At 34.6% G+C, this 20,413-nt stretch overlaps 1 protein-coding gene across 1 annotated transcript; it reads left to right on the forward strand.

Annotated features, from left to right (window-relative positions):
* The first annotated feature begins 15,143 nt into the window (after positions 1 to 15,143).
* LOC105157558 (protein P21) lies at positions 15,144 to 16,058 on the forward strand. Its single transcript, XM_011073969.3, has one exon. It carries the CDS (start codon positions 15,200 to 15,202, stop codon positions 15,866 to 15,868), a length of 669 nt encoding a protein of 222 aa, XP_011072271.1. The 5' UTR covers positions 15,144 to 15,199; the 3' UTR covers positions 15,869 to 16,058.
* Positions 16,059 to 20,413: the final 4,355 nt, after the last annotated feature.

Consider the following 20,413-nt stretch of genomic DNA (forward strand, 5'->3'; position numbering starts at 1 on the left):
CTACGCGATTTTGAGGTTTTTTGACAACGTTTCTTTATGATGGCCCAGTTTGGATTCTCGTGTTTCAATTCATAATTTTATAATTGATTCGTAAACGAACCTTATATTTAAAGATAATAAAAAAATTTAAAATTTAATATCCTGAGTATCAAAATTTTGTATTATTGTCAGAATCCTGTGATATAACATCACTAGGAATTCTAAATCAGTAAAAAACATAACTATCAATTTTATTAAATACAAAAAACATATTTAATTTGACACCGTTAACAACATAAAACATAATTAAATCAACTATTTCAAACGTATTCTCATTTTTACTCAAAAATTAATCTATACAAAATTCATAAAAAAAACCCATATTTTTCACTTAAAATTAAAAAAAATTAAAAAAAGAAACAGAAAAAAAAAAAAAAAGCAAAGATGGGGTAAAACTCCACCTACCACAACCATCTGGAAGCAAGGAAAAAGTTAGGCAGTAGGCTATGGAATTTTCTGTCAAGGTGATGAAAATAATTACCGCGGTGAAAACAATTTCAACCTTCCACAACTCCCAATGTGAATGTGGCTCCTATGGCCAGTGGTTTTAAGATGCACTTTTACTGCTAAATGTCTGCAAGTTTGAACTGTCCCCTCACTTCCGTTTACTTTTGAGTATAAGAATAAGAGGATGATGGGATAAATTTAAATTACACGTATGATAAAAAAAATTTGAGATTAACACTCGACTATTTACTTAGTTATGATGTGTTGTTTGAACGAAAATATATCTTTGTTTTGAGTTAGAAATTTAGGATTAAGATTAATTTTATTTATTTACCATCGCATAAGAAAAATAACTTACCACTAAAACGTCGAACTTGTGTTGTTGAAGTCAAGAAGAAGAAATCAAGCTTGCCGGGGGGAGGGGTGGGGTGCCGGCTGGGAAGAAGATGGGGGGTGGGGGGAGAAGAAGATGGGAGGCGGCGGTCAGTAAAAACACGAGGGTGAGAAGGGTGGGGGAGCCGGGGTTTGGGTGGGGGTGGGGGGGGGGGGGAGGGAATGAGGGAGTAAAATGATCCTTGCATAACTTAATTTTTTTTTTAATTTGAAACGATGAATTATTATTAATTGAAATAATTCGATTACTGTCATTCTCATCAAATATTAATATCTAATAAAGATAATTACAATAATCATACCCTGATTAACATTATGAGATAAATAAAATATAAACGACACTTTCAATTACAGTAAAATGACACCTACTATGTAATAAAATAACATTTTATACATATAACGAGATTCGAATTCATAACCTCTAAAATCATAAAGCTTAGCATCTGCAGAATAATTGTGACGTATACATAGTGTTTTTTTAAGAGTGAAATGAATTGAACAGTAAGTCAAGTCGATGTATTAATATAGTAAAGAACAATGAAATAAATTACAATAAATTCCGATAAAGTGAGATAAAGACCCACATGTCTTGCACTTGAATTTAACTGATATAAAGTGAAACAAATAGTCACGTATTTGATGCATCTTAATTCAACTTATATAAAACGAGACCAATACTCATATATTCGACAACTCAAACACATAATCTACTTATTCACGAGATCTCAATACACGCACGACTATTTTGTTATTTTTTTATTACTGCATAGGAAAATATAGAAGAAAAAGACTTTTGTGGCTGGTAACATTTTCACGGGAACTTTGGTCCATATGTACGGTACAAAGTTGACAACTTTGTACATGAAATTTTCAGTTCTTATCACTAAATCAAAATTTATTGGTGACTATAATTTTATTGATTATGGATTAAAATTAATAAATAATTATTAATAATTATAGTTAAATAAATACAATAAAAAATTTAGATTATTCACTATAAAAATTATTTTTGTCGTGGTCATGAGTCATAGAAAATGTTTCTACACGCTTTTAGTCATGTCAAATATTTTAGCTATACTCACTAAAATCACGGCCAACAATCATTGTATTATCATAGTTAATGAATCAATTTACGACGGCTATTTATTTTAACCATGACTTAAATTAAATTTATTCTAGTGTATAAATACGAAAAGGCTTGAATACATTAAATGAAAATAAATGATTTTATTTAAATTAAGAAATAATATGATAATATGCATTTGTATGAAATAAAATGGTGTTATTTTAAGAAGAAATTGTAGAGTACGAACTCTATGTACACCAAAAATATTAAAATAATACCGCGTATTTAAAAATATATCATGATATTTTTTTTAATAATATCCAATTTAATAATATTACTTCTTATTATATTTTTGTACCATATATAAAATTCATATTTTGGTGGTGTTATATATGCTTAATCACATTTTGAGAAGATGGGAAAATACGTTTTCTTTTTTTTTTTTTTTATCTAAAAATATAATACTTTTGCTAATATTTTAGCTATACAAAAGTATGCGGAGACTCTCTAATTTTTTGAGAATATCTACGGATGCAGTTTATTAATTATGATTAAATAAAATCGATATAAATTTATACCGTGAATAAATTATTTGCTACAACTAAAAGCTATGGTAATTATATTTTTATAACTAAATATTTTAGCCACATTCACAAAAATCATGACTAACAAGCTTTTGTGGCCGTGATCAATAACTATTTGTTACGATTATTTATTACTAATCGTAACAATTAGTCATAATTAAATATTATATGTATTGGGTGGATGTATTTTATAATTTTACAAGAAATGTTAAAATCAAGAGTATAGTTTTAATTTTATAATTAAAACCTGGTGTGTTAATTTTATAGATAAAAAAAATCTGTATTTTTTAAAATAATGTATACTCTCCCTCTCCGTTAATTAGAGTTAACGGTGTTAAATATTTCAAGAAGTTTACAGTTATGTCTTTATAATGATAGTCATTGATCTTCATTAGATAATAATGAACGGTCCTAATTTTAAATATAATTTTATATTATATATACATATAATTATGCATATATATACATCTATCTATATATCTATATTTATAGTTATACCTAATATATATATCATGAATAATGACCGTCTGCCGGCGGCAACTAGTCTTTAGGCGATCCTGTCGTTGCACTCGATCTGCCTACGACCTCCGTCGCCCAGATCTATGGCGAGGCAATGGGAAGGTGTTAGGGGGAAGACGGCGGCGCTGGCCGAAAGTGTTGGGGATTTCATACTATCTTCCTAAAACACAAGGGGGTGTTATGCAATTTACCCTTTATATTATGTTTAAATTAGAAAATTTTAATTTATTATTTTTGGGTAAATTACACCGAATTCTCTTAGATTTGATAAAATTATAAATACTCTCTCGTTGTTTGAAAAATTAATGACAACCAATATTCCTGATTTGTGACATACTCCTTGGACAATAATACAAAAATACCAAAGTTACCCTTGCTGAAAATTTATTTGATTTAATCAAATGAAAAGAAAAAAAAAATTATTATTAAAAAAATTTGAAAATTTAATGTTTGGCGAACGCTATTGTAAAAGAATAAAAAATACAAAATTATAATTTAAGCTTCAAAAGAGAATTTTAGGCAATTTAATAAAAAAATTAAATAAAATCCTAACTGAAATAATAGAATTGGGTCAATTGTTGGACGTATTATTATTAGGAGGGTGAGTAATTTCTCAAATACGAGCATTTGTAATTATTCCAAACAGTACGATGTAATTTATCCAAAAATAATTTAAATCCAATTATTTTTTTAATTTAACATAAAGTTCTTAAACATAATAAATTAAAATTCCTTAATTTAAAAGTTTCATATTAAATCAATTTAGGGTACTTCCAGTTCACTATCCAGTGATTACATAATTTCGTTACATATCAGGGGATCATTTATTAATAATTTTTCAAACAACGAGAATGTATTTGTAATTATAGTAAATTCGAAAAAGTTTCATTTAATTTTCCCAAAACAAACTAAATCGAATTAAATTTTCTTAATTTAAAATTGTTTTACACATAATAAATTAAAATTTCTTAAACTAAACATAACATAAATTTCTTAAAAAAATTAAAACTTAAAAAAAAATTATGTTGCATGGGTCATGCACCCCACAGTCCCTCCAGACTATTTTAAAACCGGCATTTCTGGCGCTGGTTTTAAAGATTTTTTTTAAATAATATGTCGATTCTATCAATACATTAATATAACTAGTATCAATAAAAAATTACAATAACTCACATAAAGTGATGCATACCTACAACATCTCGAACCCATGACCTCAAATTTGTGTATGAGATCTCAATCTTAATTTTAACCACTGGACTGAGATATTATTAATTTTTTTTATTAACATTTAGATAGACAATTTCGGATAAATTATTAAACCTTCTCAAATGATGGTATTTTCATAATTCAATTTAAGATTATTTAAATTATTTTCCCAAATGAAAGTCGCAAAAGGAAGGAAAGATGCGTGGACGATGCCACTAGGAAGAACTTCAGAATGTAAACACGATTATATTGAAAAAAACAAATGTCACATCAGTAATCGTGGTTGGCAATGTTGCGTAATCTTCTGAAGCATTGACTCTGAAAAATGGTTGTCTTTGTTGGCAAAAGTTCACGTCACGTGCAGTTCGGTGCAATTTGATTTTTCATGGACGCTTCAAGAAATTACGACCAAATACATATGTATGTATTATTTTTATAAATAAGAAACTTAGGTTAGATTAAATTTATTTTTGAAACATAAACATATGTTTTTTTTTTTAAATTTAATTGGGAGATAACAAAAAAAATATTATTTTTCTATATTATAAATTACTATAGTTAAATTATTATATTATACTATTTATCATGGTCAAATTAAAATCAACTACAAAAATTTACATATTTTTTATTAAATTAATAAATATTTATCATGATTTAAGCTGCGACCAAAATATTTCTATAATTTTTAATTATGATTAATATTTTGACTTTCACGTACAAAAATATGTCTATTAATCATTCCAATTGTGGTTAATTAGTATTTGTTGCGATTTTTTATGTTTTATTGATAAGTTGTTATAGTGATGACAATTTTGTAGTCAATAAGATTAATACGGAAGGAATTTGTTAAGTTGTTAAAAATAAATTAGGAGCTCTTTATCTAAAGGAGTTTACAAATAATTAACAAATTATTTTTGGATCTTATAATCACTTGTTTCTAAGAAAAATTATTGAATATTTTTCAACATCTTATAAACTCCCAAATATCTTATTAATATTGGAAGAGTTTAGGAGAAAATGCATTTTCCTCTCATAACCTAGGTTATGTACAAATTTAGTTCCATTATTTATTTGATTCTTGAAAATAGTCATAACTTAAAAAAATTCTCACTCTCAGAGCCTTCGATTGAAGGATTCTACATACCCAAATTGCATACGTACAAATTATATACGCCACGTTCTTTATAGACCTTATCAATGGTAGAAGCATTAACTACTGCAACTGCTACAAAAATCATAAATGGAATTCTACATGAACGATTACAACTTCATGGATCTAATCATCCTGGGATGATATTGGTGAGCGCGGCTCTCACTAAAATAATTACTTGAACTGGAATTTTAGAATCAAGTGAGCATTGTGAGCAAAGATGAAGTTGAGTTTCATTGATGGAATTTTTGAAAAATTGAATGCGAATAATCCACTTTTTGAACAATGGATTCGAGTTGACAGCATGGTGGCATCGTGGATCCTGAGCTCCATTTTTAAAGACATTGTAGAGGCCTTTATGTATACAAAGTCCTCAAGAAATCTCTGACTAGACCTTGAACAACAGTGTGGAGAATGTAATGGGTCGCAATTATACCAACTTCAGAGGAAAATAGAATATGAAGAAACTTTGGGATGAAAAGGCTGAATTAAAGCCAACACCATAATGTACTTGTAATGGGTGCACTTGTGGTGCTTGGAAAGCAATGGTAGATTCAGCTGCGTTTACACAGTTAATGCAGTTTTTTATGGGCCTCAATGATGCCTTTGACAGTGTTAGGCCAGTTTCGATGATGGATCCTGTTCCTTCCATCAACAAGGCATACTTTATGATACAGAGTGTCAAGAAGCAAAAGTGTTGGGTGGAGAGCCCATAATATTATTGCAGAAATAATACACAAAGGTATACAAGATATTAACATCAATATAAAGCAGCGAAAATAATCGATCAAACGAAGGCTCAGAGAGCCAGATCCATTTCTTAGGCTTTACTCACGATCACTAAGATCGGCAGCCTTAAGATAAAACCTACGGTTGCATACGGTTTTGGCACAAAGCTCTTGCCACAAAGGCTATAACCCTCGATCACATAGATTTTCTTAGCACACGGTCACTGAGACCTTCAATCTCTCTATTTCACAAAGATTTGCACTGAGCTTATCGGAATAGTTCACTCTTTTAAGATAGGAGAAGGAGTCTCCTATTTATAGGGCTGAGAGAAGAGATGGAGATGGAAGATAGGGATCACCTTCCATAAACCATCAGCTTGGTTTTGGAAGGAGAATCGTTGCAATAGGAAAGTGAATCACAGAGAGGGAATAGAGAGATGTGAGATATTAGAGAATATTAGGGTTAGGTAGAAATAAGTAACCAATCCGGGTCGGGTCGGGTCGTGGGTTGGTTTGTGGGTTGTGGGCTTGGGCCAAACCGTAGCCATCCAAGTGGGTGTATTGGGCCTCCCTATTTTCGGTCCTAGGCCATAAATTTTCCACCATATTCCCCCTTGGACCAGGACCAAAAAAGAGCTAAGGCCCAAAGGGAGAAATTAAACGGATCTGGCAAAATCATAGCCGATTTTTCCTGCAAAATAAAGAGTGTTAGTAACAAAATTTAACTTATGGTATTTTAAGCACAAAGCATAGCACACATCATAATTAACTTTTGCACAAAGCAAGCACCAAGCAAATAGCGACGCTATAAACTCCTAGCCACCGAGGCTAAATCAAATAGCCACTATGGCTTAATCAGCCACTCAGGTAAATTCACGCCATCAAGGCACACAAAAAGCTCAACGAGCCACTTAGGCATTCACATATGATCACTAAGGCATAACCACACAGCTACATAGGCTATAAATTACCACCAAAGTAATGTCACAAAAACATACAACCACATAGGTTTATCGAGCCACTTAGGCTTATTCATAAAACCACTAAGGTTCATTCATACAGCCACTACGGCTCAATTAAATATCCACAGAGGCTCATTTAAAAAAAAAAAATTAGCCACTTAGGCATAAATCACAAAGACTAACAATATCCACGAAGGACCATTACTTAATGCACTAAGCAATAATATCACTCACAAAACAAGTGTACATAATGATTATTGGCACAAAGCCTAAAAACATATCCTTAAAAAATAATGCACATAGCATACACGAAGAGAAAACCAAGGATTCCCAATATAACAATTTCAGCAGCAATTTTGTAAAAAATAAAAATGGTTAGATGTTACCGTGAGTCTTCAAGATCATAGCAACCGTAGCTCTGATACCACTGTTGGGTGGAGAGCCCATAACATTATTGCAGAAATAATACACAAAGGTATAGAAGATATTAACATCAATATAAAGCAGTGAAAATAATCGATCAAACGAAGGCTCAGAGAGCCAGATCCATTTCTTAGGCTTTACTCACGATCACTAAGATCGACAGCCTTAAGATAAAACCCACAGTTGCACACGGTTTTGGCACAAAGCCCTTGCCACAAAGGCTATAACCCTCGATCATATAGATCTTCTTAGCATACGGTCATTGAGACCTTCAATCTCTCTATTTTACAAAGATTTGCACTGAGCTTATCGGAATAGTTCACTCTTTTAAGATAGGAGAAGGAGTCTCCTATTTATAGGGCCGAGAGAAGAGATGGAGATGGAAGAAAGGGATCACCTTCCATAAACCATCAGCTTGGTTTTGGAAGGAGAATCGTTGCAAGAGGAAAGTGAACCACAGAGAGGGAATAGAGAGACGTGAGATATTAGAGAATATTAGAGTTACGTAGAAATAAGTAACCAATCCGGATCGGATCGGGTCGTGGGTTGGTTTGTGGGTTGTGGGCTTGGGCCAAACCGTAGCCATCCAAGTGGGTGTATTGGGCCTCCCTATTTTCGATCCTGGGCCATAAATTTTCCAACAAAAAGAAAGTTCACCTGGAGTTAGTTAACACTGAAAACATAGCATTACATGTGAGAGGAGGATCAAAATTTAATAAAAAATGGTACAATGTTGATAAGAGATCTCAACACTGCACACACTATGATCGAACAGGGCATAATCAGAGCACTTGTTTTAAGTTTCATGGCACCCCTGACTGGTATAAATAACTTGCAGACAAGAGGAAGAGGGACACAGGGGGAGTAAGAGGATTTACAGTGAAAGCAACCACCAAGAAAGAAGATCCATTGCAGCCTGGGACGAAAGAAGAGTTGTTGCATGAATTGATCAGACTCATGAAGAATACAATGCAGCCTACTGTACAAGGAAATCTGGTGGATATAGATGACTTTGCAAGTATGAATGGTGCCTCCTCTGTCTCTAGAGCTAATAATTTGTCCTCTTGGATTGTAGATACTAAGGCAACTAACCATATGTGTAGCAACACTTGTTCCCTTGATAATCTCACTTCCCTTTCACATGTTACACTTATATATTTGCCTGATGGCACCACTCAATTATCACACATATTGGAACATTACATTGCATAAAAACTTTGTTCTTACTGATGTATTAGCCGTGCCTTCTTTCAAGTTTAACCTTTTATGAGTCCCCAAGGATTTGCTCCTCTTTACCTATTGAAGTGTTGTTTTACTCTTCTCATTGCTTTTTAAGAACCACAAGACTAAGAAGGTTATGGCTGTTGGGAAACAAGTTAGGAATCTTATTTCTTAGATGTTACCTCCTTTGATTCTGCAGTTATTGATTCTTATGTCCACAGAAATACTTCTTGCTTCGTATCACATATTGATGATAGATCATTATGGCACAGAAGGTTGGGTCACCCCTCCTCAATTGTAATCAAACATATCTCAAAAAGAAAAGATACTTTTTCTTCTTTTAATCTTGAGTGTGAAATCTATCCCATGGCCAAGTAGTACAGACGGGCATTTTTGCCTAGTACCACATGTTCTTCCACTATTTTTGAACTTAAACACATTGACTTATGGGGTCCATATCACCTGAGCTCACTCATAGGTTGCAATTTCTTCCTTACTATTGTAGATGACTACAATAGAGCCACCTGAACATTCTTTCTCAAATACAAGTCACAAGCTCCTCAACTTTGGTGAAATTTCCTCACTAATAATCCCTGGGATTCACTCGTCCTGTTGGACGCCTCATGTACTTGGGATTCACTCGTCCTGACATCTGCTTTGTTGCACAACAATTAAGTCAATTCTTTCAAGCCCCTCGCACCTCCCACTGGTATGCACCTCTTCATGTGCTAAGGTATCTAAAGGGCTCACCCTCCACTGGTTTATTTTTCTCATTTCCTGCTCTGTTCAACTTAGTGCATATTCAGACAATTCTTGGGTCTCTTGCCTCAATGCTAGCCGTTCAACCACTGGTTTTTGCATCTTCCTTGGTACTTCCCTCATCTCCTGGAAGATCAAGAAACATGCCACTATCTCCAAGTCTTCAACAGAGGCTGAATATTGAAGCATGGCCTCCACTGTATGCGAATTACTTTGGATTTCTTTTGTGATACGTGATCTCAACATTCCTGTCTCCTTGTGCATTCCTTTCTGGTGCGACAACAAGGCTGCGTTGCATTTTACTGCCAACCTATCTTTCATGAGCACACCAAGCATCTGGAGATAGATGACCATCTTTTTCGTGATCAATTCAAACTCGGGTTCATTGCCCCTTCTCACATCCCTAGTTCTGCTCAGATTGCCGACCTCTTCGCCAAATCACTCCCTGTTGCTGATTTTGTTGCTTCTTGTCTAAGATGGGCTTCTCCTCCTTGGCTCCATCTTGAGGGGGGGGCTGTAGCAATTGTATTAAAAAATGAACAACAACATCAGTAGCTTGAGGACGCCTAAAGACAATGAAGCTACAATCTTATCTTCCTGCCACTTAAAGTCGCTCTTATACTTTTACGTTCCTATAAGTGAATATACGCTGTTTCCTAACTTAGTTGGTTATCCAGTTGTTATCCTAGTCAGCAAGTTAGTTAGTGGAAGTTAGTTGTTTCTTCTTCATCCATTTGTGTATATATACAACTAGCACTCTGTAACCTCTAATTCAATTCAGTTAATGAATGTGATTACATTTGCTCTCTAAATTTTAACAATCGAAGTACTTCCTTTTCTTGAGAATGCAAGATTCTCACAACATCTGTTCACATCTGGATAGATCCACGGGTTCCTAGACCGTTCTCTTTTCAACCCATCTCTTCTACGAGTCCTCTTGTCCCCCTGCATGCAACGGTGTTAATCCATCCACTAGAGAATGGAACTCAACATTGTTGGACCAAATCTTCTCTCCTATTGATAGAGATGCTATACTAGCTATCCCACTTGGATGTGGTTTTCTCCCAGATATACCTATTTGGCATTTCTCTAACAATAGCCGCTTTTCTATTCGTATTGCATACCATCTAGCACGACAACGCTCATGTTGCTCCTCAGTTTCCTCAACTCCTAAGAATTGGAACTTTATTTAGCATGCTAAGATCCTGTCTAAAGTTGGTATCTTCGTTTGGAAAGCTTGTAGAAATGCACTTCCAACAGCATCCAACCTCACTCAATGTATTCCACACACATCTCTCTGTTGTCCGATATGCACTGGACCTGGGGAAACGATTCAACACTCCTTGATCCACTGCCCATTCCCATGGAAAATATGGGCCCTCTCAGACCTTCCAACAACCGTTATTAGTTCTGATCATCTTGATGTTAAGGACTAACGCAGGGCTCATGAAAAGTTTGATGAGAAAGAATTCTGTCTGTTCCTACTTACTGCGTGGGCCATTTGGAACAATCAAAATTCCACACTCATCGAAAATTCACCGTCTCAACCTCACACTGTATTGGGATGACTCGTTCTTATCTGCAAGCGTTCTGGAATCTTACTAGCTCTATGCCAACGAAGCCGAAGTCCTCTGTTCCCCAACGTGCCCCCCCCGTCAACCTTCTTAAGACATTGGCGTTGGGGTGATTGCTCAGGGACTCCAACGGCACCTGCCTAGCCTGGTTTTCTCACCGCCTCACGAGAGTAGCATTACCTGAACTTCTAGAGGCTATCATAGCAAGAGAAGCTGCCAAATTTGCCATCAGATGTGTCTTTCATAATTGCACAACTGAGGGGGACTGTGAATCTGTTTTTGTGAAAATGGCAAAACATACAAGCTGATGGATGCTGGTCTGAAGACTTCTTTATAAAGAAGAAGAAGGAGATTAAAGTCGCAGGCAGAATAAACGCGATTAGTCTGTGTAAAATGCGAATTTATAAGTTCCTCTATTTGCACTGTTGTCACATCTATATTCCGCTCGCTGGTTTCACGCTTCTTTTAGTGAAACACGTTTTATGTTAGCGATTGTAGTTGAACCTTTATAAAAGACACTTTAGCCTTCTTCTGCACGGACAAGATAGAACCAACAGAAATCAAATTTCAATTCTTGAAAGAAAACCAATATCAGTAGTTTCAGTAATAGGTTCCGCATTTTGATCAGAATCTGCTATTTCATCTATATCAGGTTTAGGGATGAACATTAGTGTGTAAGGGAAAATAGGATCATTATGTTGATTGGTATAGGGAAATATATCTTCTCTAAACACAACATTTCTAGAGATAAAGATCACTTTTTTGTTCAAGTCATAGACTTTATATCCCTTTTGATTATGGGCATAACCTAAGAAGATCTAACAGACAGACCTGTAGACCTGCTAAGTTACACGAATATGTTTGTTCTTACACTGAGAAAGACAATGACATTATGACTGCTGAACTGAAGGGAGAAATGAATACTTGCTTGATAAGTACTGATAAATTGCCCCTAGAACCAAAAACATATGTTGAAGCAGTTCAAAAGAGAGAGTGGATTGATGCTATGAACACTGAATTAAAGGCTTTAGAAGACAATGAAACTTGGACTATCACTGAACTCCCTAAGGATAAAAAGGCCATAGGTAGCAAGTGGATTTACAAACTGAAGCTGAAATCAGATAGCAATATAGAAAGATATAAGGCTAGACTTGTTGCCAAAGGGTACAACCAAGTTGAAGGGGTAGATTACGTAGACATATTTTCTCCTGTTGCTAAAGCTGTCACAATAAGAATCTTCTTAGCTATTGCTTGTAAACAGCATTGGTTCATACATCAATTAGACATTAATAATGCCTTTTTGCATGGCTATATAGAAAAAGAGATTTATATGCATCCTCCTCAAGGATATCAGGTTCCCAAAGGACATGTATGCAAACTTAAGAGGTCTCTTTATGGCCTAAAACAATCATCCAGGCAATGGAATCTGGAATTCACAAAACAATTAGAAAGACTAGGCTTTGTACAGTCTAAGGTTGATCATTGCCTATTTACAATCAGTACTGAAACTGGTCTTTTTGCCTTCTTGTGTATGTTGATGACGTTTTAATCGCAGGGCCATGTGAAAGAACCATTTCAGATTTTAAAGCTCAGTTACATGAATTGTTTACTATCAAGGATCTGGGAAAAGCCAGATTCTTTCTTGGACTTGAAATTTGCAGGTCTGAAACAGGGATGATAATTACACAAAGAAAATACATCAAAGATATCCTCATAGACACAGGCATGATACATTCAAAGGCCACCAACACACCTCTCCCTGCAGGACTAAAATTATGTGCAAGATCAGGAGAACAATTACAGCAACTTGATATCTACAGAAGATTGTTGGGCAGATTGCTATATCTGGGCTTTACAAGACCAGATATATGCTATGCTACCCAACAATTAAGTCAGTATATGCAACAACCGTGTAAAGATCATTGGGATGCAACCCTTCACCTAGTCAGATTTTTAAAGGGAACGGCAAATAGAGGTTTGTATTTTAATTCTGCAGACTGTTTTAACTTAGAGGCTTTCTGTAATGCAGATTGGGCCACATGCAAAGAGACTAGAAGATCCCTTACAGGCTATTGCATCTTTGTGGGAAGAAGTTTGGTGTCTTGGAAGACAAAGAAGCAAACCACTGTGTCGAGATCCTCAGCTGAAGCTGAGTATAGAAGCATGGGGTCGACAACCTGTGAGTTAATATGGATTCACAGCCTCCTAAGGGACTTGAAGATCAATGTACCTACACCTATTCCCTTTTACTGTGATAATCAAGCCGCCAGCTACATAACTGCAAATCCAGTCTTCCATGAAAGAACAAAGCACATAGAGATCGATTGCCATTTGGTGCGTGACAAGTTTAAAGAAGGATTTATTGACCCCAAACACATTCCTTCAAAGGATCAACCTGCTGATATTTTCACTAAGGTATTGCCGGGTCCAAAATTTATGTTATTAGCATCCAAGCTGAACCTTATCAATGTTCATCCAAGTCCAGCTTGAGGAGGGTGTGTGAAAATGGCAAAACATACAAGCTGATGGATGCTGGTCTGAAGACTTCTTTATAAAGAAGAAGAAGGAGATTAAAGTCGCAGGCAGAACAAACGCGATTAGTCTGTGTAAAATGCGAATTTATAAGTTCCTCTATTTGCACTATTGTCGCATCTATATTCCGCTCGCTGGTTTCACGCTTCTTTTAGTGAAGCACGTTTTATGTTAGCGGTTGTAGTTGAACCTTTATAAAAGGCAATTTAGCCTTCTTCTGCACGGACAAGATAGAACCAACATAAATCAAATTTCAATTCTTGAAAGAACAGAGTCTCCCTTTTCTTGCTTTCATACTCTCCTTTCTTGTTTTCGTACTGATTCAAGAAACCCTTTACAATATGTGCTTCCGTTCTAAAAATTTTCAGTTTTCCTCAAGTTACAAACAGCTGAACTTGAGCTCTCTCCAATTGGTTTTATCGTCAGTGAAGTTAAAATGCTAACCCCCCAACTTCACTGTAGCTTTTCGATTGTCCCCAGAACGGGTAATACTGTTGCCCACCTTCTTGCTAAAATCAAGTTATTTAACAAATAAACTGATAACGTATTTATTAAATTCTTCTATATCAACTGTTCTTCACTTATAATTTATTATTTTTAAATACTCTTAACTTTTAAATCTTAATCACTTATCAACTTTTTAAAAATAAAGCATTGTTTAAAAAGTACAAATTTTTGCAAATACTTAATAAAAATCAAATATAATACTGAGAGGTCTACCCCCACACATAATGAACTTACCAATGTTTTTGTGTTTCAGAATGGGATGTTACCTGCCTGAATTATTAGGTACATAATCACTTAAAATCAAGGAAAACAAAAGACAGATTTAAATTATTGAATTTGAGTTTCGGAATGATTTTTAATTTTTTTATGTCCTAACGAATTTAGATGGGTCGATTTTGTCACAAACCAGCCTAATAATATTTGTCAATATTATTAATCTGTTAATAAAATTCAATGTTTGTTAGATGTATACATTTTAGCAAAATAAATTATATTGTAATTATAATAATAGTTTGTTAAATATTTATAGATAATATATTTAATTTTTTTTAAATAACTATATCAATTGATTAAAAAAAAAATTGGCACCTTTTTGTTAGACCCATCAAATCCAACTTCCTGCTGAATTTTGGGTTCTATTGAGACTGGGGCTAGACGAGTCTCGAATTTCATTAACTGGCCTCAAATTCATTCCGAGCATTCGTAGCTTTTTATAACTCGAGATTGAATATTGAAGTGATTATATATAAACAATTCATAGTTTATGTTAAATAATTTCTTTAATTAGTTTATATATTTAATTTAGAATAATTTATATAATTAATATGAAAAATCTCAAGAAATAAATAACAAAAGGAAAAGTTGAAAACACTCTCCCCTAATAGCAAAGGGCATGGTTGCCAAATTTTGACTTGTCCATTTAACAACTCCAAAGACAAGAAAATCACCACCATCCATCATCATCATACCAATTGACATTTCCAATTTGATTTCACCACGGAATCTCCTACCCCTCGCTTTATAAATACCCAACGGCTACCATACAAATCCACCAATCAAATTCCTCTTCCACTATCCGTCGCCAAAACCATGAACTTCCCTACATACGTCGTCGTTCTCCTCCCCCTTCTTTTCCTCCACGCCCACGCCATAATCTTCAACATCCAGAACAACTGCGCTTACACCGTCTGGGCAGCCGCGGTGCCCGGCGGAGGCCGCCGCCTCGACCGCGGCCAGACCTGGACCATCGGCTTCTCCAACGGCCCTAAACTCGCCAAAATCTGGGCCAGAACCAACTGCACGTTCGACGCATCCGGACGGGGCAGCTGCTTGACCGGAGACTGCAACGGGCAGCTCCAGTGCGAGTCCAACGGGTCCCCGCCCCACACTCTCGCCGAATACGGGCTCAACAGTTTCGGACACAAAGACTACTACTACCTCTCGGTTCTCGAAGGGTTCAACGTGCCGATGGAGTTCAGGCCCACTACAAACGGGTGCACCCGACCCATTAGGTGCGCGGCGGACATCACGGGTCAGTGCCCCGACGAGCTGAAAGCGCCGGGAGGATGCAATAACCCGTGCACGGTTTACAACACGACGGAGTACTGTTGCGGGGCGGGTAGGTGCCGGCCGACGAACCTGTCGCGGTTTTTCAAGGCGAGGTGTCGCGACGCTTTCACGTATCCGGAAGATGACCCGACGAGCACTTTCATTTGCCCGGAGGGCACTAGTTACCGGGTTACCTTCTGTCCTAATTAGCTTGTGTATGTATCATGCGACTACTTACTGTTAGTAGTAGCGATTTCAGTTACGTAGAAAACTAAATAATATAAAACTACAGAAAGGCACACATTGTATTTTTTTTTTTTTTTGCATTTTCATATCTTTTTGTTGTTAATCGGTCTTTTGAGTTATCAACTATCTTGTTGGGAAAATTTTTTGGCTTCAATCATATTTTGTCGAATTAAATCAATCACATAGTAAGTATATCATATTTATTATGTAATTGATTACTTTTTTTTAATTGTACATTAATTACACAGCAAATGCATTATACTCATATGATTGGTTCAGGTTTACCAAGTCGGTTTGGCGTAGAATTTTCATAGTTGAATTGACATTACATATTGTTTTTCAGGTTAATTCTACTTAGATCCACTTTAAAAATATAAAATTATACTTTTTTAAAAAAATAATTGAAATTACATTTGCATCCATTCGAAAATTCACTACTTACATCTGATCCTATTTTGTTAGAAGTTGGACGAAAAATACTGATATTAGTAAAAATAAAAGCATAAATTTTAAATTTTATCCTCGTTTAACGTTTTCACGATTAATCACATTCCACATATATATTACCTTTATTTCTTTATAAGTATAACAAAAATATATAGAAAAATTAAATGAGGAGCAAATTAAAAATTTATGTAATTTTTTTTTGCTTACGCCAGCATTTTTCATCTAAATTTTAACAGAAAGGGCATGTGTAAATTGAGAATTCTCAGATGGGATATAAATATAATTTCAAATTCTTTTTAGGTGAAAGTGTAATTTAATATTTTTAAAAAAAATCTAAGTATAATTAATTTTATTTTATTCATAGGTTTCGGCATCGATAGTAATTGAAAAAAAGAAGAATCGGTGTTTTGTAACATAATTAATTGGACAAATTACTAACTCAATAACTTTGTTATGTGGATAGTTTGTGAGATCACTAACTTACTAATTTTGTTATTGTGTATGGGTGCGATCATAATAACACCAATACACGAAACTTTTTGTAATTTTGTTTTTTTAGAAAATAGATTTTATTAGTTTTCAGAAATAGGGTCAAATGCAATTTACTCCTTGTGATATGTGAAATGAGCAAATACCTCATGTGGAAAAAGAATCAGCAAATTATCCATGTGTTTTAAAAAAAAAAAAAGCAAGTTATCCCATATCAATGGTGTACATAAGAGGTAATTTGCTTCATTTTCCAAAACACAGGAAGTAATTTGCTATTTTATATTTAACAAGGATTTTTTTGCTCATTTCTCATATCATTAGAGAATAAATTGCATTATTTTTCTTGAGTATGGGTGCTTTCCATTTGGAATTTAACGAGAAATGATGGGACCTTATTAAGCAGACTCATTTTCTCATTTCTCGTATCAACCTTATTTTTGTGAAATTGTGACGATTCTCATGTGATATGAGAAATGAGAAAAACCAGACAAAACACACTGTTATTAAGCAGACTTGTCAATGTCTGAACCGTATCGTTCAAGATGGGACCTTGCTGTAGTTTTTATTGTGTAATTATAGAGAGTGCAGTTCTATTTGGAAACTACTCCCACGCATGCACGCAACGTCCGAGTCAATGGCAAAGCGGCCTGTTCCATCTAAATTATATGCTTTTTCTTTTTTTTTTGTCTATTTGTTTTCCTAATTAAGAGTTATATGTGTTCACATAAAATTTTGTATCTGTAAAAATAAATTACAACACAAGAAAAAATATGAGTAAACTAAAATTTATTGATTAGATGAAAGGTGGAAACATTTTTGGTAAAAAAGATAATCGTCTGATTCTTCGCTCTGAATTTCAATATAAGGATTTAAAGTATTTTGGATGTAGGTGTGTAATTTTCTTTAGATTTATAGAGCAAACTATACGGGACAGTAAAATATAATATCAAGATCTTAAGGTTTGATACCAAGAAAAAATTAGAAACTTTTCAATTGCAGAATTTTGTCGTGGCAAATAACTTTTGGATTTGAGTTTTTGTTTTTTTCTTTGGAATGTCTTCCCTTGTTCTGAGGTATGAACAAGCTTTGATTTTTAGTTTAAGCTCACTTCCATCGGGCTTGATACCATAGTCTTAAAAGTGGATCCATCTTCTGATGGGTCGTACGTGTAATTTATTTTATCTAATTTACCTAATTCAAAATTTTAAAAAGTCTTGTATTTATCTTGAATCAATCCATTCAAATACATAAGACCCAAATTTTATATGGGCTTAAGAATATATTGTCTCGAACACATTTAGAATCCAAATATACAACGGACTTTAATTTGGATCAAGTATTAGTCAATTGTTTTGGCCTTTTAATTGATAATTTATTCTAAGATTTTAGTATCAATAATATGCCATGTTGTGAGTCAGATAAATGTATAATGATTCTTGCAAGTTGATGAGCAATTGTTGTAAACTGGAGAAAATGTACAATGTTCTTGGGCAAACATATTGTCGTAGTACCATATAATAAAATTGTACATCAATATTACATTGTATTTTAATTTTTTTTATACAATATTATTCTCCAGTGTATTGTTATATGATAAGATCGCATTTTGTGCTTATTTCATATAATATTTTGACCTATTTTGTGATCAAAGTGCTCCTAATTAAATATTATCTTGCAGCATTAGAACAAACAAAATGAAAAATGAAGAAAAACACCCAAAATGGAAATTCGGACAAGACTCAAACTCAATTTTTGACAAGAATTTGGAGTTGCTCGGACTACCTTTTGATGAATGAGGAGTTTAACTAGGATTATAATTTTAGCCAATTGAACTTGCAAATCCGTAATTGTTTGTTTAGTTCAATAACTAGTGGTAACCTAGCATAATTGATTATGTAGAAGTTTTCGATTATGTTGTGGGGAATGCACAATCTAACTTAAATAAATCATCGTAGAAATTTATTGGTTAGAATTGGGCCTTTCTAGTTCTTAATGTTGTTGGTAAATTAAATCTTGAGGACGTTCCCAAGGTTGTTTACTGATTATGGATTTAGTCAACAAACGTTCCTTGACTATCCACAAGGTAAGGAAATGTGAGGTCGTTAGGTCGAACCAATGGCCATAACCAATTTATCTATCATGAATTATTGTTATCTTTGCATCTATGATCGATCGTGGAATTAAGCATGATCCTATCTTTAACTGGAATACTCTTATCTTTTATTTATCTCTTCTAATTTAATTAGCTTTTTAGTTTAATTTAGTTTTTATTTTTATTCTTCTTCACAATCATAAACACCTCGATTATTTTTATTTTTATTTTTTTGAAGGAATTAATTTAAAACCAATTCTTGTGGATTCAAACTTACTCACACTTCTACAAAAGTGTTCGTAGGAATTATTTTTGGTGGATTCGACACCCATCATTATATCTACCAAAGAGTGAATTTCTAAACTTATACACACACACACATATATATATATGTGTGTGTGTGTGTGTGTGTGATGCATGCAAAAGTCACAAGGAGGAGACGATTCATGACTTGAAATTTGTTGGGTCAAATTCGTTAAATAGCCTAAAACAGGAATCTGCAAAACAAATATTAGCACTCCGACTCCTAGTCAGTGTATGATTTTTGAATGTTGAAATTAAAACAAAGAGACATAGAGATGAAAGAAAGAGCTTAATGAAAGAATAATCGAGATAAGTGTGTGTGTGTGTGTTAGCTAGGTTGCTTGTATGAGTGAGAAAAATGTTACCCCACCCTAAGGGAGCTAGGTTTTATAGCGATAAATACTAGTGGATGAGCAGGCATGCTCTCGGAGGACTTAGGTTGGCAGATGCTCAGATATAAGTCTCCTCAAGGTCTGGAATTGTTGGTAGAAACACTCGAGGTATCCTAGCTCCACGGGGGATCTTCTAGGGGATATGCTCTCTATGGAATGAGCCTTGAGATTTCCTAAAGTAGTTAAGAGTGAGGTGTATTTTCTCGTCTTTATCACAAGCACTCCAATGCCCAAATTAGTATATGACTTTTAAATGTTGAAATTAAAAGAAAGAGATGTAGAGATGAGATAAGGAGCTACAATGAAAGAATAATCGAGATAAGCATATGCGAGTTAGCTAGATTGCTTGTATGAGTGAGAAAAACGTTACCCTACACCAAGAGAGGAGGGCTAGATTTTATAGTGATCAATCCCAGCGGATAAAGAGGCATCCTCCCCGAGGACTAGGGTTGGAGGTGCTTAGATATAAGGCTCTTCAGGTCTTGAATTGTTGGCAAAAACACTTGATGTATCCTAGATGCACAGGGATCTTGTAGAGGATATGCTCTATAGGGGATGGGTCCTGAGATTCCCGGAGTTAGTTAGGGGCCAAGTCATGTCTTCTAATCCTTATCACGATCCATGTGGGCGTCTTTATGCAAATGGTTGCCCATCACTCAAGAACAGTATCCAACCTAGTCGCCTTGTCAGCACCAGATGTCCTGGGTCAGTGGATCTGGACAGTAGCCCACCTCTAATGGGCCTGTTGGTATGGGATCTAGCCTATCAAGAAGCCATTCCCCTTTG

The sequence above is a fragment of the Sesamum indicum genome, linkage group LG1 (genome assembly GCF_026168435.1).
Source record: "Sesamum indicum cultivar Baizhima isolate 11 linkage group LG1, ASM2616843v1, whole genome shotgun sequence".
In the NCBI taxonomy this organism is placed as follows: Eukaryota; Viridiplantae; Streptophyta; class Magnoliopsida; order Lamiales; family Pedaliaceae; genus Sesamum; species Sesamum indicum.

Excerpts from the sequence above, each read along its gene's own strand:
- LOC105157558 (XM_011073969.3), top strand. The coding sequence starts at position 15,200 with ATGAACTTCCCTACATACGTCGTCGTTCTCCTCCCCCTTCTTTTCCTC.